The sequence below is a fragment of the Lipotes vexillifer genome, unplaced genomic scaffold, assembly GCF_000442215.2.
Source record: "Lipotes vexillifer unplaced genomic scaffold, Lipotes_vexillifer_v1.1 scaffold636, whole genome shotgun sequence".
In the NCBI taxonomy this organism is placed as follows: domain Eukaryota; kingdom Metazoa; phylum Chordata; class Mammalia; order Artiodactyla; family Lipotidae; genus Lipotes; species Lipotes vexillifer.
In genome coordinates this window covers 415007-431499 of record NW_006786547.1, presented here as the reverse complement: position 1 = coordinate 431499, position 16493 = coordinate 415007, and the positions used below count along the sequence as shown (strand labels likewise).

At 53.1% G+C, this 16493-nt stretch overlaps 3 protein-coding genes across 3 annotated transcripts in view; 1 reads left to right on the top strand and 2 right to left on the bottom strand.

The window, feature by feature from the left end:
* PNPLA7 (patatin like domain 7, lysophospholipase) overlaps window positions 1-3830 on the bottom strand; it is a 32215-nt gene extending 28385 nt beyond the window's left edge. The window contains 5 exon segments of the mRNA XM_007458998.1: window positions 776-916; window positions 1096-1214; window positions 2586-2664; window positions 3523-3593; window positions 3702-3830. Coding sequence (XP_007459060.1) covers window positions 776-916; window positions 1096-1214; window positions 2586-2664; window positions 3523-3593; window positions 3702-3830 — 539 coding nt within the window.
* Window positions 3831-7210: 3380 nt separating this feature from the next.
* MRPL41 (mitochondrial ribosomal protein L41) lies at window positions 7211-7752 on the top strand. Its single transcript, XM_007458922.1, has one exon. The coding sequence runs from the start codon at window positions 7214-7216 to the stop codon at window positions 7619-7621; it is 408 nt and encodes a 135-aa protein (XP_007458984.1). The 5' UTR covers window positions 7211-7213; the 3' UTR covers window positions 7622-7752.
* Window positions 7753-9093: 1341 nt separating this feature from the next.
* DPH7 (diphthamide biosynthesis 7) overlaps window positions 9094-16493 on the bottom strand; it is a 16533-nt gene continuing 9133 nt past the window's right edge. Inside the window, exons 8-11 of the mRNA XM_007458997.1 lie at window positions 15141-15210; window positions 14955-15020; window positions 14550-14722; window positions 9094-9542 (exon numbers count right to left, since the gene is read on the bottom strand). Coding sequence (XP_007459059.1) covers window positions 9094-9542; window positions 14550-14722; window positions 14955-15020; window positions 15141-15210 — 758 coding nt within the window. The remainder of the gene's footprint in view (window positions 9543-14549; window positions 14723-14954; window positions 15021-15140; window positions 15211-16493) is intronic.

Here is a 16493-nt window from a genome sequence, read left to right as displayed (position 1 = left end):
GTGGCACAGTGGTTAAGAATCCACCTGCCAATGCAGGAGACTCGGGTTCGAGCCCTGGTCCAGGAAGATCCCACATGCCTCGGAGCAACTAAGCCCGTGCGCCACAACTACTGAGCCTGTGTGCCACAACTACTGAAGCCCGTGCGCTAGAGTCTGTGCTCTGCAACAAGACAAGCCACTGCAATGAGAAGCCCGCGCACTGCAATGAAGAGTAGCCCCTGCTCACCGCAACTAGAGAAAGCCCGCGTGCAGCAACAAAGACCCAATGCAGCCAAAAATAAATAAATTAAATAAATAAATATTAAACAAGAACAAGAACAACAAAACGTCCACATAAAAAATAAAGATTAAATGCCTCCCTTTCTAGGGTGCCAGTGCTCATTCTCCTTCAATGATAAGACTCCCTTCCCAGGTGCCGAGGCCATACTGACTCACCATGTACCTGCTGATCTGTTTTTTTTTGAAACCTTGAAGGAATGTATCCCTGACTAGCTTAATGTTCTTTGTTCTGACAAGACATAAAACTGCTAAAAACTATGCTTCTCTGGGGAAGTTCCTCAGAGTTATCTGAGAGGTTGTCTTCCAGGCTATAGTCCTCAGTTTGTCTCAAATAAAACTCTTTTTATTCCTATTATAGGTTGTTTATTCATTATTTTTGTTGACACAACCAACGGTGGCCACAGGGATAGGACACCTCGGAGGCCAGGTGACAGCCAGTTCTCAGGGCGCAGCCACAGGCACATGGAGGGTCTCCCCGTGTCCACTTCTCTCTTACCGAACATTTTCCAGCATGTACAAAACTTCTGACGGCAGGTGAGAATTCTTCACATCGAACTCCGTGAGGTCAGCCTCCAGCAGGGAGGGCGGGGGCTCCTTTGGCTGCAGGCTGGGGTATTCCTTCTTGAAACGCAGGATGCTACAAAGCAGAGAGACATGCACCTGGAGCAGAAGCCCAAAGGGGTTCAAACGCAGATGGTGTCTGCGCTGTGAACTCCATGGCAGGGAAGCCACGGGCGGCGCAACATCCACGGCCTCCCCAGCGCCCACTGGGGAGGGCAGCTGAGACGTGACTACTCTGAAGGGCACCCCCAGTACCTCTTGGCCAAAGACAGCACCTTGGTCCTCTTCCTCACCCGCTGCCGGGGGGCAGCTGTGTTCCCCACAAGTGCATGGGGGAGCGTGGTCACATGCAGAGTGAAAGGGGGAGGCCACGTCTGGACCCTGCAGCCGGTGGATCCAGTTCTCAGCCTCAGGGTCGGTCCCAGCCCTCAGGACCTGGCCTGCCTGCAGCCTGACACCAGCATCCCGGCCCGGCCCCACCCTGCTCACCTGCCCAGGACACAGGGAACCCTCCTTGGTGCTGATGACAGCGATACCGCGTGGCCATGTCCCCAGACAGCCCATGCTCTGAGAGCTCTGAGTCCTCAGCCCTGCGTCTCCTCTGCCTAGAAGGCTGACGCTCTCCACCCCACCCCTGTCATGCTGGCACACACAACAACCCGAGTGCCTGCACAGTCCTCCCAGTCTGGAAGGCTCTTCACCCTCCCCCAACAGTCAAGGCCCACCGGACTGCCCCAAACAGCGGTGCCGGGGAGCGCGGAGGGCCCGGCTCCTAGCTGGGCACCGGCCAGCCTCCTCGGGCAGCCACTGCCCCCTGCTGTCCCCTAGCTCCCGAGCTGCATCTGCCCCACAGTGCCAGCTGTGGCTGTCGGTGGGCGGTCACCACAACCCCTCCTTCCCTCCCAGGTGTCCTGGCCTCACTGGACCACGTTCCTGTCCTTAGCCCAGGTCCAGCTTGCCGCTGCCCAGTCCTCGGCAGGGTCACCAGTGGACAGCCCCCCCACCCAACACACACGCCTGAGTGTCTTTGAGACCTGCCGGGACTCACTCCACGTGGCCCTGCACGAGCCTGCGGGGGCCCGCCCACTGTCCCTGCGCGCCCGCCCTCCCGCCATACAGAGCAGCCCCAACCGACCAGCCTCCCACAGTGCCTGACACTGAGGAGGAAGAGCCACGTGAGGACACCCACGTGATTCCCCATCGACAGCTCAAGCTTACCCACGAAGAACACGAATCGATTGTGTAACTCGAGGAAAGTAACAAAGAGAAGATATTTTTAAATATCAGCAAACGCTTCAAGCGTGCACTTGAAGCACAGGCAGCCTCAGGCAGTCTGCTGAGATCTCCTGCCCTCAGGGAGAGAAGGGCGCAGGGGCCCGGCCAGCAAAGGCTGGACGCAGCTGCTCTTCCCCAAGGTGGGTCTTGACACTGGCAAGCGAGGCCTTGCAGTTTCCCCCTCGCGGAGCCTGGCCCCCAAATCCTGGTTGGACCAGAAATCTCAGCACCGGAGCCAGGACCCTCCGCCCGCCACACGCCAGGGATGCTCCAGGGAGGGGCTTCTGTCCTCCCTTCCAGTTCATGTCCACCTCACGGGGTGACAGGGCCTCCTCCCCAAATGCTTCCACCCAGCCATGCCCTCCCCAGACCCTCCCCGAGCCCCAGAGCCGCTGCACGGCCCCCAGGCACAGGCCGGTGGTGCTGGCACCTCTGAGGGGGAGGAGGCCTGGGCCTGCAGCGCGAGCTACCTTCCTCATGATATTCCTGCCATAGAGCATCGCTTTGTCTCTCTTCCGGAACCTGTACTGAGGAGTGGCTGCCCTTGTCCTGCAAGGGGAGCCAAGGGGCTGCCTGAGCAAGGCTGGGACCCGAGAGGCGGCCACGTGTACACACTGAGCTGTCCTGCCCCTGCTCGGCCCCGCCCCCTGCCCCGCCCCCAGTCACACAGCACCTCTCCCAGGGCTGCGACAGACCCTTGCAAAGGAAGCGGGACTTCACTCTTCTTGGAAACGTGAGCCAAGGAAGTTCAGAACAGACTCGAATTGCATGGATCTGACGAGCTCAGCCTCGTGGACAGGCCAGCAGTTTCCAACAAAAGCCACCGCGGGCTTGAGAGCTGCTCCCAGGAGCTCAAAACACCCGAGCCTCCCCCACCCTTTCAAGCCCTCCTCCTCATCCCCCTAGGGCTAAAGTCTGAAGCAAGATACTCACGCAATCAGTTAACCCTTCTATATACAAAAAATGGTCATCGGGCTTCCCTGGTGGCACAGTGGTTGAGAGTCCGACTGCCGATGCAGGGGACGTGGGTTCGTGCCCCGGTCCGGGAAGATCCCACATGCCGCGGAGCGGCTGGGCCCGTGAGCCATGGCCGCTGAGCCTGCGCGTCGGGAGCCTGTGCTCCGCAACGGGAGAGGCCACAACAGTGAGAGGCCCGCGTACCGCAAAAAAAAAAAAAAAAAAAAAGATGGTCATGACAATAAGGTCCAGGGCCAGGGCCAGGAGGATTTCAGTTGCAACACCCACCAGCTGGGCGAGGTCACAGACAGAGCACCTGTCAGCAAGGCGCCATGAGGCGCCTCCCAAGCCCAGACACAGGCTGGACACAAAGGACCCAGGGCAGCCAAGGGTGCAATAGGCCACTGATTCTGGGGCCCGCCCATTAGCCGGGGGCAGTGAGGTGGTCACCTGGTGGACTGGGAACGCTGCCCCTTCAGCTGCAGACCCCAGGACCGAAGGGTGGCCAGGTAGAAGCACGCCTAGGGGGGAAGGCTGCAGTCGGGAAGGGCCAGGATGGGCATGGCCCTGGCTCCCCAGGGAGTGACAACAGAGCTGTGGGTCAGGGACAAGTCAGCAGCCCTGGAGACCTCCAGAAAGAAGCGACCTTCCAGGATGCTGAGGTCCCCTGAGCCCACTTGCTCTGGAGCAGGGCCACCCACAGCACGGCTGGGCAGGGCCAGCAGCTGTGCCGTGTTGACAACAAATGCTCCAGGCATCATTAACGCATCTGAATCCTAAATCCTCAGCTTTCCTTCTCCTCAGGATGCAAGCCCAGAGGAGCCCAGCTGGCCACAGTGGGTACAAAGGCCACCTCTCAGTGCCCTCTCATCACCAACAGCACGTGGGTGCTGCTGGCCTCGGGGCAGACAGAAGCCCACACAGCAGCAGTGCTGGGAAACCCTAAGGAGCCAACTGGATTTTGAGAACATTAAATACCAGCTCACAGCAGAGAAGGGCTCCCAGGGAGGGAGTTAACAAGGGGCTTCAGAAGCCCAGACCCCAGGGAGAGAGAAAGGAAGGTAAGAGAGAACAGTGAGGGACTTCCCTGGTGGTGCAGTGGTTAAGAATCCGCCTGCCAGTGCAGGGGACATGGGTTTGAGCCCTGGTCCAGGAAGATCCTACATGCTGCGGAGCGACTAAGCCCGTGCACCACAGCTACTGAGCCTGCGCTCTAGAGCCCGTGAGCCACAACTACTAAGCCCATGTGCCACAACTACTGAAGCCTGCGAGTCACAACTACTGAGCCCACGTGCCACAACTACTGAAGCCCGCACGCCTAGAGCCCGTGCTCTGAAACAAGAGAAACCACCACAATGAGAATCCCGCGCACCGCAACGAAGAGTAGCCCCTGCTCACCGCAACTAGAGAAAGCCCGGGCACAGCAATGAGGACCCAACGCAGCCAAAAATAAATTAATTAATTTTAAAACAGAGAGAACAGTGAGTGTGGAATGGTGAGTGGGCAGACGGCTGGGACCGCCCATACACAGGATGCTGGCAGATTCCCCCAAAGCTGAAGAAACCAGCCAAACAAGTAGATACACTCCATTCCTCCTGGTACCCACATACCTCCTTCCAAGCAGCCAGGAACAGGATGGGTTTGGGGGAGTGGTGGGGGGACTTGTTAATCCTTTCAAGTTTCTACACAAGTGCCAAGGACTAAAGCAGCTTGCCTGATCCTTCAGAGCCAGGATCACACACAGCATCGATGCCAGAAAACCCAAGGAAATCAATGCACTCAGAAAAGCCTTTCAAAAGCAGAATGTTGCATCAAGACAGAATAAGGAAGTGATTCAGAAAACTCAACCCTTTGAACTCAGCTCAGGAGGCAGATGGAAGCAGTGGGAGCTTCTGCTTCACAGTGAGGCGTCCAGGCCCTCCTGGCCCAGACTGCGTGCTTGGCTCAAGACCACATCCACCAGGCAGCAGACGAGCACCCTCCTCCTAAGTGTGTCTCTCCAACCTCAGCCACCCCCTGGGGGGCAGCCAGGGCTGTCCACAGGAAGGGTCACGGGGATGCCCCAGGCCTATTTATACAGTCTCTGGTGGTTAGGCATCTCAGACTTTCCAGCTTTTCACGGTTGTTTTAATGCATCTAAATTTCTGGTTTAGAGATAAAGGCCCTTGTAATGTGGCTATATATGTTCCACGGGTAAAAGGCCCTAAGACAAAGCAAGCAGACTTCCTAAGGGGAAGCAGGAACTCACAAGAGTGACCTTGGGGAAGAGGAGGGAGGGCCTCAGCCCTGACAAGGGGAACACAGGCGCCACACACCACCCCCACATGCAGCAGGCTTCAAGGAGTTGCTGCGGGGCAGATGTTAAAAGGACCCTTTCTCCTTGTCCAGAAGTGGCCATAACTGGGAATTTTAAGGCTGATTCCTCACTGGAATCCTCAGGTTCTGCACCTCTGGGCCGGCGTGCCTCTCTTGCTCCATGGCTAAAAGTGAAACAAAAGAAGAGAGACTGGTTCCAAGGAGAGCACACGTTCCACCACCTCATGCTCACGTGCAAAGCAGTGCCTCCCAGCCCTTCCCCAGGTTCCTGTCCACGTTAAATTACGTTTCTATTGACAGGAAAACCCTGATGAAAAACTGTGTTCTCCATGGAGAGAAGCTCTTTTCACAAGCAATCGGAGCCCCTTCCCTCTCTGTAAATAGCTCTCGTGTGGCTGCCCGGGAACCTAGAACTGCAGCCAAGTCCCGGGCGCCTCTCCCAGTCAGTCAAGGGCAAGTGTGGGCAGCTGGGCAAAGGCCTAGTGCAGCAGGGATTTCCAGCACCCCGGGGAGGGGTGTGTGGCCACTACAGGCTGTGAGCCAGACCCTCCCTAGTGGCCTGGGCACAGGATTTCCCCCGCAGTGTGGCTGAGCCCTGGAGGTGGGTGTGTTGGTCTGGGGTGTGGTGAACTTGAGGACCAGCTCTGCTCACCTTGCCTCTGTGCCGCAGGGAGGAGCCCCGTCTAGGGCCTTCACCCTGTGGTTCCCAGGTCCCTTGGAAGGGCAACAGTAAGAGAGGGTTGTCTCTTCCGAAATCCCACCGGGAGAAGTCAGGGAGCAGAAGGTAGGTGCAGGGTCACCTGCATCTGCTCACTGGTCAAAGGTCCCTGCCGGCCCGTGGGAAACCCTTTCTTCTCAGATGTCTCCTCAAGGACCAGCAGCGCCTTGACCCCAGCTCTGTGGCCCAGCCCTGACCAGGGCGGTCTCCCCACGCCTCCCAGGCTTACAGGCGACAGAGCTCAAGCCCCCAGCACCTGCCACACAACCAAACCGCCTTCAGCTGCTGCACGTGCTCCACAGCGCAGGGGACGGGAGGGAAGGAGACAGAGCGCAGGAGAACTGGGGGGCCGGGGCCGGCGCAGTTGGGGGCATCGAGGTTAGGAAGATGGTGGTTAGGGGGGCGTGGAGGTTAGGGCGCAGGGCGGAGAGCAGTGATTATGGGGCCGTCGGATTGAGGGCAGTCAGGTTGGGGGGCGTTCAGCTGCAGGGGCGTTGGGTTGAGGTCAGTCGGGGTTGGGGGCAGTAGGGTTGGGAGGCGTCCGGTTGGGGGCCGTAGCGGTTGGGGCCAGTTGGGTTGAGGTGCGTCGCCGGCGACAGCCCTGTGGGGCAGTGTACGTCCCGGCGATGCATGGGGGAGGGGATGGCTACCTCTGCTCACAGAACCGGACCCCCAGGCCTGCCACTTCGGGGCGCTCGGCGACGACTCACCAGGATCGCGCGCTCCCGACGCCCGCGCTACCCTGACGCCCCGCCCCCGACACCCGGCACTCCCGTCACTCCTCCCGAAGCCCCGCCCCTAACGTCCGCCCTCACGGCGTCCGGCCCTGCGCCTCGAAGCTCCGCCCCCCACGGCAGCGCTCCTTACGCCGCGCCCGGACGCGGGCTCTCCCCGAGCATTGGCCAGGGCCCCACAGGTCCCGCCCCCCCGCAGGGCCAAGGCTGCACATTGGACGCGTCGCAGCCAATCGGAGCTGCTCTTGCTCTGGCGCGGTGGCCAGGGGGTGTTGGAAGCTGCAGTGGGCGCCGGAAGCGGAGCGCTGCGGTGCCGGGGGCCGCGTGGCTGTGCGCGGGAGTCGGAGAGCGTTCTTGTCGTTTGGGCCCCGGCATGGGCCTCCTGAGCGGGGCGGCTCGCGCCCTGGTGCGGGGCGCCGACCGAATGAGCAAGTGGACCAGCAAGCGGGGCCCGCGCACCTTCTACAAGAGCCGCGGCGCCAAGGGCATCGGCTTTCGGGGCCGCGACGGCAAGTTCGTGCAGGTCAAGGAAATGGTCCCGGAGCTGGTGGTCCCCGATCTGGCCGGCTTCAAGCTCAAGCCGTACGTGAACTACCGCGCCCCGGAGGGCACAGACGCTCCCCTGACGGCCAAGCAGCTCTTTCTGGAGACGGCGGCACCTGCTATCGAGAAGGACTTCAAGGCCGGGACTTTCGACCCTGAGCGCCTGGACAAGTACGGCTTTGAGCCCACGCAGGAAGGCAAGCTCTTCCAGCTGTACCCCAAGAACTTCCCGCGCTAGGAGCAGTCGGCGGCGGCGGCGGACGGGTGTGCCTGCGACTGAGGACTTCGACCTATCCTCGCCGAGCCTAGCTCCCGGGTGGCGGGTGGGGAGGCGTCGCCCTCGTTTCGCTTCTATTAAAGACCTTGGCTACCCTACAGTGTTGTTCGGGGCAACTGGTCATTTTGAAAAGGAAAGTGTGCCACGTAACAGGCTAGGGCGTAGTGACCGAGGCGACGTTCTGAGGTTCCAGCCAAACCAGAACCCCAACCAACAGGTTCTGGGAAGTAGGCAAGAACACGTGGCTTAGCTTGCAGGAGAAAGAGAATTCACAAGGCAAATCCAGCCACATGACAGCACTGGTTAATTCATCCCCCAAAATTCACCCCAGGGAACCACCAATGAGAATACTTATGGGTTCCAAAGCAGCTTATTTTGGGGAGTCAGGTGAGACAGCCCCCCTTGGGGAAAACCTAAAGATAAGACCACACAGGAAGTTGGTGCCAAGCTCGTATTTCCCTAGTAATCTATAGTCTCCTTCCTCCTTGTATTTTCCTGTTTCAGTGCATAATCCCTCAGATTCTAATTGTTTCATATTTAACTGACCCTTAAGTGAAATATCCTAAAATAAACTCTGGAGGAGGGTTCAACATTAACACATTCTGACCTGTACTGGCATACAGTGTTGTACCATCAGAAAATAAGAAAGCAAAGGATAGAGGCTTGTGTTTTCTGACTCGGAACACCTGTCTGTTGTATTTATTAGTGGAGGCTGAGGAGCTGACAAATTCCACAGTGGCCTATACTTCAACATCTGTTCCTTCCAGAGAGACGAGGAACTGATCTGTGGGAGTCAGGTCACAAACCCAGTTATGTTTCTGGAGTTAAACCGTGTCCAGGTTTGGAAGCTACTTGGTTTACTGAAGCCGCAGTGAGGAAGTGTGACTAATTCAGCGTATGACAACGTGTTTCAAGTTTATGACATGCTAAAGCAACTCAGAATGTGTATACACTTCTTTTTGCTTATCTGCACAGGAGGCTATACAAGCACTTCTGGTGCCATGACATGAGCTTCTTTAATGTTCATATAAAACTATTTCTGGTGTTTTAAAGTAGCTTAAAAAAAAGGCCACTCCTTTTAGTTAATACAAATAGTTGCTTAAATAAGTATGAAGAACTGAAAGTCAGAAACACAGGAAACTGACAAGACAGAGCTGGGAACCATGCCCCACCCACACCCTGCTGCTACATTATCACCATTTTGAAGGGCCCCAACAGATAAGGCTCGTTTAAGAGGCCAACAGCTTTTCTGACTGCCTACCTGGAGATTCCTTCCATAAAATGCACTGAGCCCTATACAGAAAACCTGCATGCAGCCAGAATCTCAGTGAGGTGGTCTGAGGACACTTCATTCTCAGAAAAGATAAAGACATACTCTTGGTTTCATTGGTGGAAATGGTCTTTATGATGTCAAATCAAGTAACTTCCCTAGCTCAGCTGTTCTCCCACTTCCAGAGGTGAAGAACATGATCATAAAAGGAGCAAGTGGCTAGAAGGCTGGCGTCAGAGGTGGCTGCGTCCAGGTACTGGTCACAGTCACAGATCTCGGTCCCCGAGGCGTGCAGCCGGCCGCCGCTCTCCTCTGCAAAGGGCTGGAGAGGAGTCTTCAGCTTGCCTCCACTCTGGTGTTTGGTACCACCCTCTCCATCAGCATCAGCTAGACGCTCAAAACGGGGTGCTGGCGACTGGGCCGCAACTTTGAGGGTATAGACTGGGTCTGCTGTTTTGGCTCCTGGGTCGCTGCCAGGAGAGGACCCCAAGCAGAATGACGGATGGGTCTGCGGCAAGCGGCGGAAGTACAGCCAGGACCAGTCAACTCCATACACCAGCGAGTTGGGCAAGGTGTAGGACAGAGTGACTGGGAACACTTCCTGATTCTCCTCTGGAGTGAGACAGGAGGACACGGGAAACTTACCCAGGGTTGATCTCATCATCCCCACCCGATGGCCCTACCCACCCTCAAAGCGAGACAATGTGCCAAGAGCAACCACTGTGTGTCACGCAGAGGACTATCAAGATGTGGACAGACAAGCAGAGAAGCACAGACCATCATCCTGCAGGGAATGCACTCTGTGTTCCTGAGAGAGGAGTCAGCCTGCACTACAGAGCTAACCCTAACGTGTACCCTAACCCTAACCCATACCCTAACCCTACAGAGCTGACCCTAACCCTAACCCGAACCTGAACCCTTAGGACTCAGCAGAAGCTTCTCGTTAAGACTTGAAAGCAAAGGACAAACGAGTGAGCCAAATGGAGAGAAAGGGGTGTATGAGAAGAAATAAAGGGAACAGCACGTGTAAAGCACAAAGGTGGAAAGACCCTGGCGTGTGTGAGGAACCACATGAGTGGACGTGGCTGAGGTGTCATCAGGAACTGGCGACACGTCAGAAGGGTCCTGTGATGCAGAGCTCGGCGTGCTGCATTAGAGAGTTTGGACTTGAGCTTGGAAAGGGAGTAACTCACTGAAGAGTTGAAGCGTGAGCAGCTTTCCTTATGGTGAGTTGCTATGGCAACTCTGAAGACAGAGGGCAGGATGGGCAAAGGCCCAGCCTTATTCTGGACAGAACACGGCTGAGAAAGTGTGAAAGTGATATGCGACCAGAAAAAGAAATGATGAGGTGTCACCAAACCTGAGATGGTCAAGGGTCCAGGGCAAGGCCGAGGCTGGCAAGAAAAGCCTCAGAAAACTAGTGGCCAGTGAGCTGGGGATGCGGGCTTAGAAAACTGTCACCAGCCGGAAGGCCCAGTGGCCGGCCATTCAGTCTTCAGTTAGCCTGGATGCCACTGCCACCTCCCAAGTGCAGGGATCAGTGCCACTGCACTCTGAATTGTGATCAGAATCTGAATCACGACTAGAATAAGCAGTGATGCGGAAAGCCTGCAGCTGGCATCAGCAAACACACCAACAATACAACCAGGGCCCTGGAGATCCTCCTCCGTAACGCAGGGCTTTGCCTGAGCAGAGGCGGCTCCAGAGAGGAGCTGGACACCAAGCTTACCCTGAGAGCAGAGAGGTGCCCTGGCACCACCAGTGAAGGAAGCTCCCAGGAGACCTCCCGCTCCATGGTGTGCACACTGGGGTACCGGGAGGCGAGGGTCACTGGGACAATAAAGGTGCACTGTAGCTGTACATCCAACCAGTGGCAGCACCCGCTTGTGGCCCAGGTGGACACAAGCAGCCTTCCTACCACACAGTAATACCACACAGCAACAGGAAATCCACTACTCAGGTGCATGTGTAGCATGAACTGAACAACCACGTTGGGCAACAAGAAATCAAAAAGTTCCATAAAGTAGAAAGAACAAGCAACACTCTGATCACAGCGCAATAAAACAAAATTAATAATGTGGTCAAAATATGAAAAATTGCTTCCACCTGCAAATTTTAGAACCTTCTACTAAACCACACTTGGGTAAAAGGGGAAATACAAACTGAAGTCATAGAATTTCTTCATAAAAATTAAAGTGAAATTACTACATATCAGAACCTAACAATGTGCTTAAATCAGAGAAAAATTCAGACATAAAAACACTTAATACAAAGCAATAAAGATAAGTGAATTGTATTCCCAACTCAAAATGCTAGAAAAAGAACAAAGGAGGCACAAGGAGAGAAACAACAAAGATAAAAGGAGAGGTTGATGAGGTGGAGAACAGAAACCACAAGACTATAATAAAAAAGTAAAACCCTGCTTCTTTAAAAGAAGAAAAATATACATGCTACTAACTAACCTAATTAAGGAAAAATACATTAAAAATATTGTATACTTGCATAAGTATACAAAGTAAAACATGATAAAGGGGAAATAACTATTAGAGAAGAAAATTTTTTTTTAAATCAAAGTAACTTTACACATCTTTGGGCAAATAAATTTCAAAATGTAGATGAAATGAATAGCTGCCTAGGAAAATACGGTTCACCATAATTGACCTCAGGCCTTCCCTGGTGGTCCAGTAGAGACATAAAGCATAAACAAACCAACTTCCATAGAAAAATATAGAGAAAGTTAACACAGAACCATCATTCAAAAATATATCAGGCCCAGATAGTCTCACAGGAGATTTTTTTTTTTTTTTTTTTACCAAATCTTGAATGAAAAGATAATCCAAATGGCATATAAATTATTCAAGAGAAAATGAAGAAAAATTTTCACACTTTTGGTTTTGATTCTCACATGAAACAAACATAATGCTGCTAAATAGCACAAAAGAAAGTCTGTGTCTCCTTTGAACATTAATGAAAGTCCCAAATAAAGTACTACCAGCGTCCAATACCACGCTAAAAAAAAATAACATACCTTCCAAAGACACACAGATGGCCGAAAGGGACATGAAAAGACGCTCAAAATAATCAATCATCAGAGAAACGCAAATAAAAACCACAATGAGATATAACCTCACACCTGTCAGAATGGCCATCATCAAAAGACCACAAATAACAAATGTCAGTGAGGATGTGGAGAAAAGGGAACCCTCCTACACTGTTGGGAATGTAAATTGGTGCAGCCACTGTGGAAAACAGTATGGAGGTTCCTCAAAAAACAAAATAGAACTAACTACTGTATAATCTGGCAATTCCACTGCTGGGTACATATCTGAAGAAAATGAAAAAATTCAAAAAGATATATGCACCCCAATGCTCATAGCAGCATTATTTACAGTTGCCAAGATATGGAAGCAACCTAAGAGTCCATCAACAAATGAATAAATAAATAAGATGTGATGTATATATACAGCAGAATATTACTCAGCCATAAAAAAGAATGAAATTTTGCCATCTGCAACATGGATGGACCTGAAGGGTATTATGCTTAGTGAAATAGGTCAAAGAAAGACAAATACTATATGGTATCACTTATATGTAGAATCTAAACTATAAAACAACTAGTGAATATAACAAAAAAGAAACAGATGTAGAGAACAAACTAGTGGTTACCAGTAAGGGGAGGGAGGGGGGAGGGGCAAGATAGAGGTAGAGGACTTAAAGGTACAAACTATTATGTATAAAATAAATACACTGCAAGGATATATTGTACAGGGACTTCCCTGGCAGTCCAGTGGGTAAGGACTCTGTGCTTCCACTGCAGGGGGCATGGGTTCGATCCCTGGTTGAGGAACTAAGATCCCACATGCTGTGGCCAATAAAAAAAACAAAAACAAAAACAAGAAAAGGATATATTGTACAGCACAGGGAATATAATCAATATTTTATAATAACTATAAACAGAATATAACCTTTAAAACCTGTTAACCAGTATATTGTATACATAAAACATAATACTGTAAATCAACTATACCTCAAAAAAAGTTTTTGACAACTAAAACAAAACCAAACCATAAGCAAGTGGGATTTACTCCAGGAATATATTCCATATTAGGAAATCCATAAACAAAGTTTACCATATTAATATATCTAAGAAGAAAAATAATACAGTTCAATAGATATTATAAAAGCATTTAACAAAAAAATCAACAATTCCTGATTTAAAAAAATACTCATGAAAACATGGATTGATGAATACTAAGCACACACATTAGTCCTTACATATCATCAAACCAAATGGGAACCAGCAGGGACCCTATCAAGGTCAGGAGTAGGGCTTCCCTGGTGGTGCAGTGGTTGGGAATCCATCTGCCAGTGCAGGGAACCCGGGTTCGAGCCCTGGTCCAGGAAGATCCCACATGCCGTGGAGCAGCTAAGCCCATGTGCCACAACTACTGAGCCTGCGCTCTTGAGCCCGTGCACCACAACTACTGAGCCCACGTACCCTAGGGCCCACGTGCCACAAATACTGAGCCCACGTGCTGCAACTACTGAAGCCTGCATGCCTAGAGCCTGTGCTCCGCAACAAGAGAAACCACCGCAATGAGAAGCCCGCACACTGCAACGAAGAGTAGCCCCCGCTCGCCGCAGCTAGAGAAAGGCCACACGCAGCAACAAATGCAGCCAAAAAAAAAAAAAATTAAAAAAAAAACAAAAACAAACAAGCAAAAAAAGCAACTGATGGGATGCAGTGAAAGCAGAGCCTAGAGGGCAACTGATCACTGTAAATCCTATGCTTAGAAAGAAGAAAGTTTCCAACTTGTTTTACAGCGAGAACTGTCAGAGCACATTCATGTGATAAACAGAAATGACGCAGTAGACGGAGGACTGAAGATAAAGAAGACGGAACCCTTGAGAACAGCCAGTACGGGGGACACTGACCTTGGAACCATGATGGGAGGCGCCTATAATCCCTTGTTTGTACAGAGAAGGGGGACGGGAGATCACGAGGGACGCGTGAGGTGGGGAGCGCAGGGGGTGGAGGTTTAAGAAAAGAAAACGTGGAACAGTCCTGACAGTGAAGAATCACTGGCTACAGAAAGGTCAAGGTTTGCCTGGCAAGGGACCCACAGTAGCATAAACTTGAAGCGAGATCACGCTGCGTGGCTGTTTCCCTCCAGCCACGTTCTGTGGCTCAGGCATAAGCAGACTGGGGTTTACCAGGGCTGGATTCTGCCCAGAGAGTATGAGGAAGGAGCAAGGGGAAGTTTAACGATGTTTGGAACACAAGGCCATGGAACCTACGCTGTCCGCAGGCAGGAAGACTTGGCAAAAGGTGGGACAAGGATGGTTATGAAAGCGACCAGCGGTTAACACCTCTGGTGGATAGGTCCCAATAGGGCCAGCAGACTGCTGAATGCAGAAGGTACCAAAATAATTGAGATGGTCAGGGAAGAACCACGGTTAGAGAGCAGCATGCTTGAAACGGAGATTCTGAAGTCAGCAGACTTACAAATCATGGCAAGGCCTAGCGGGTGACCCTGGGAATGCGTGCAGGGTGCAAAAGAGCTTGGTGGAGCAAGGAGGCAGGAAACTGGGAGCCCCCGCCCCAGGCCCCCCACTCACCTATTGCCTTTTGGCAGTTGAAGATCGTAAAGCCACCATGCATACACGCTGCCAGGAGCAGGTGGGAGTGGAAAGGGTGCCACTTGAGCCTCCACACCCCGCCCTGCACGGGCATGTCTGCCAACGGCTGCTTCATGCTCCGAGTGTCCCAGAGAAGAACGTGTTCGTCGTAGCTAAAACCCATCGACCGCAGAGAGCGTGCAGGAAGGCAAGGCCCCGGGGCAGCAGGGGTCACCTCCCGGAAGACCCAGCCCACTTCCCCTCCAGGACTCGGTTCCTTTCCCAAACCCCGACGCCCGCACTCTGGGTGGAGAGTTGGCCCAGTCAAGCATCACAGTGGTCAACAGGAGGAAAGGAAGTGACGGTGCAGGAGGAACCCATGTGCACGGACCCTAGGGGGCTCACCTTCCCGTGGCCAAGATGTTCTCGCAATGGGGGCTACTCTGGATGCTGCACACGCCCATGGAGTGTCTGAGAGCGAAGGGTGAGCCTGAGCAAGTGCCCGGCAGCGCTGCTCCGCCCGCGGAAGGCCGTGGCGGGGGCAGGGAGGGCTGGCCCCCCACGCCAAGCACTGGCCCCTCGATGATGTACCTCCTGCTTGTGAACACGGATGTGCCAGGGGTCCTGGTGTCCCAGCCTTTCAGAAGGCCATCGTCCCCACCTGCATGGAAACAGAAACAGCCACTGATGAGGAAGGGCACTGATGGCCGTTTCTCAGGGACTGGGTTTATGTCTGTGAGGAAATTCCCACGGGTGGCTTTTCTCGGGTTTCAGGCTGCCACAGGCAGGGGAGCCCCTGAAACAGTCACCCCTGTGCTGTAACCATGTCTTCAGACACCTGCAGGGAAGAAGGGAAAGACAAAGGCTACACCCGTAGGAAAAGGGCAGACCTATGGGGGCAGAATGACCAGGTCACACAAGACTCAACACTTCGGGCTCCTGATGCCAGGAACCAGAGTGGCCCTGTCAAAGTGCTCCAAACAGACCTGCGTGCAGGAGGCATCAGACAGGGAGGCTCTGTAAGGTTCTGGAACCTTTGACACACCGCCATGTGTTTTAAAGAGAAATGCGCTTTGTAACCTTACAGTAAAAGAGCCCTGTGCTTGTTTGGGGGAAACTGAAAGGATAGAAAGAACAAGGGAGCTGGTGCCCTGACCCACAACCAGTCTTTGAAGAAAAGCAACATCAAGATAGAATGTCATGGGATCTCGAAGGAAAAGGGAAGAAACACCGAAGAGGAAGACCTACAGAGAGGACAAAAAGGAACAAAAGAACAACCACGTCTGCCTGAAACTCCATCCGTCCATCATCTACCACCCACCCGCCCACCCACCCATCCACCACCCACCCACCCATCCACCACCCACCACCCATCCACAGGTACTTACTGAGCACACTACAAATCCCTATATCAGATAAAACGGATGTGGGATGAACATGATCTATGACAAGCTGGCTCAGCAGTCAGTCCATTCAGGCACTGAGCCTGTGTGTGAGCCTCGAATACAAGCTGCCATTCTGTGGCAAACCTGTGAAGAGAACCGGTGTGGCTTCTTTACACAGCGGTCTCTCCTCTCTCTCTCACTCCACATTTGCTCCACCAGGAAATGCTATCGATCGACCTTCACACCAAGCAGTCTTCCCACTCCTCCTCTCCACTGCTCCCACCTTAGCCTGAGCCATCCTCATACCTCACCTGCATGGCAGGCCTCCAGCCTATACCCTCACCCCCTTGCAATCTATACTCAACATATTAGCTGAAGGGATCCTCTTAAATGTCTTTTTAATTTATTTTAAAAATTTATTTATTATTATTATTATTATTGGCTGCGTTGGGTCTCCGTTGCTGTGTGCAGGCTTTCTCTAGTTGCAGCGAGCGGGGGCTACTCTTCATTGCGGTGCGCGGGCTTCTCATTGTGGTGGCCTCTCTTGTTGCGGAGCACG

Coding starts and splice junctions, on each gene's coding strand:
- MRPL41 (XM_007458922.1), top strand. CDS start 7,214: ATGGGCCTCCTGAGCGGGGCGGCTCGCGCCCTGGTGCGGGGCGCCGAC.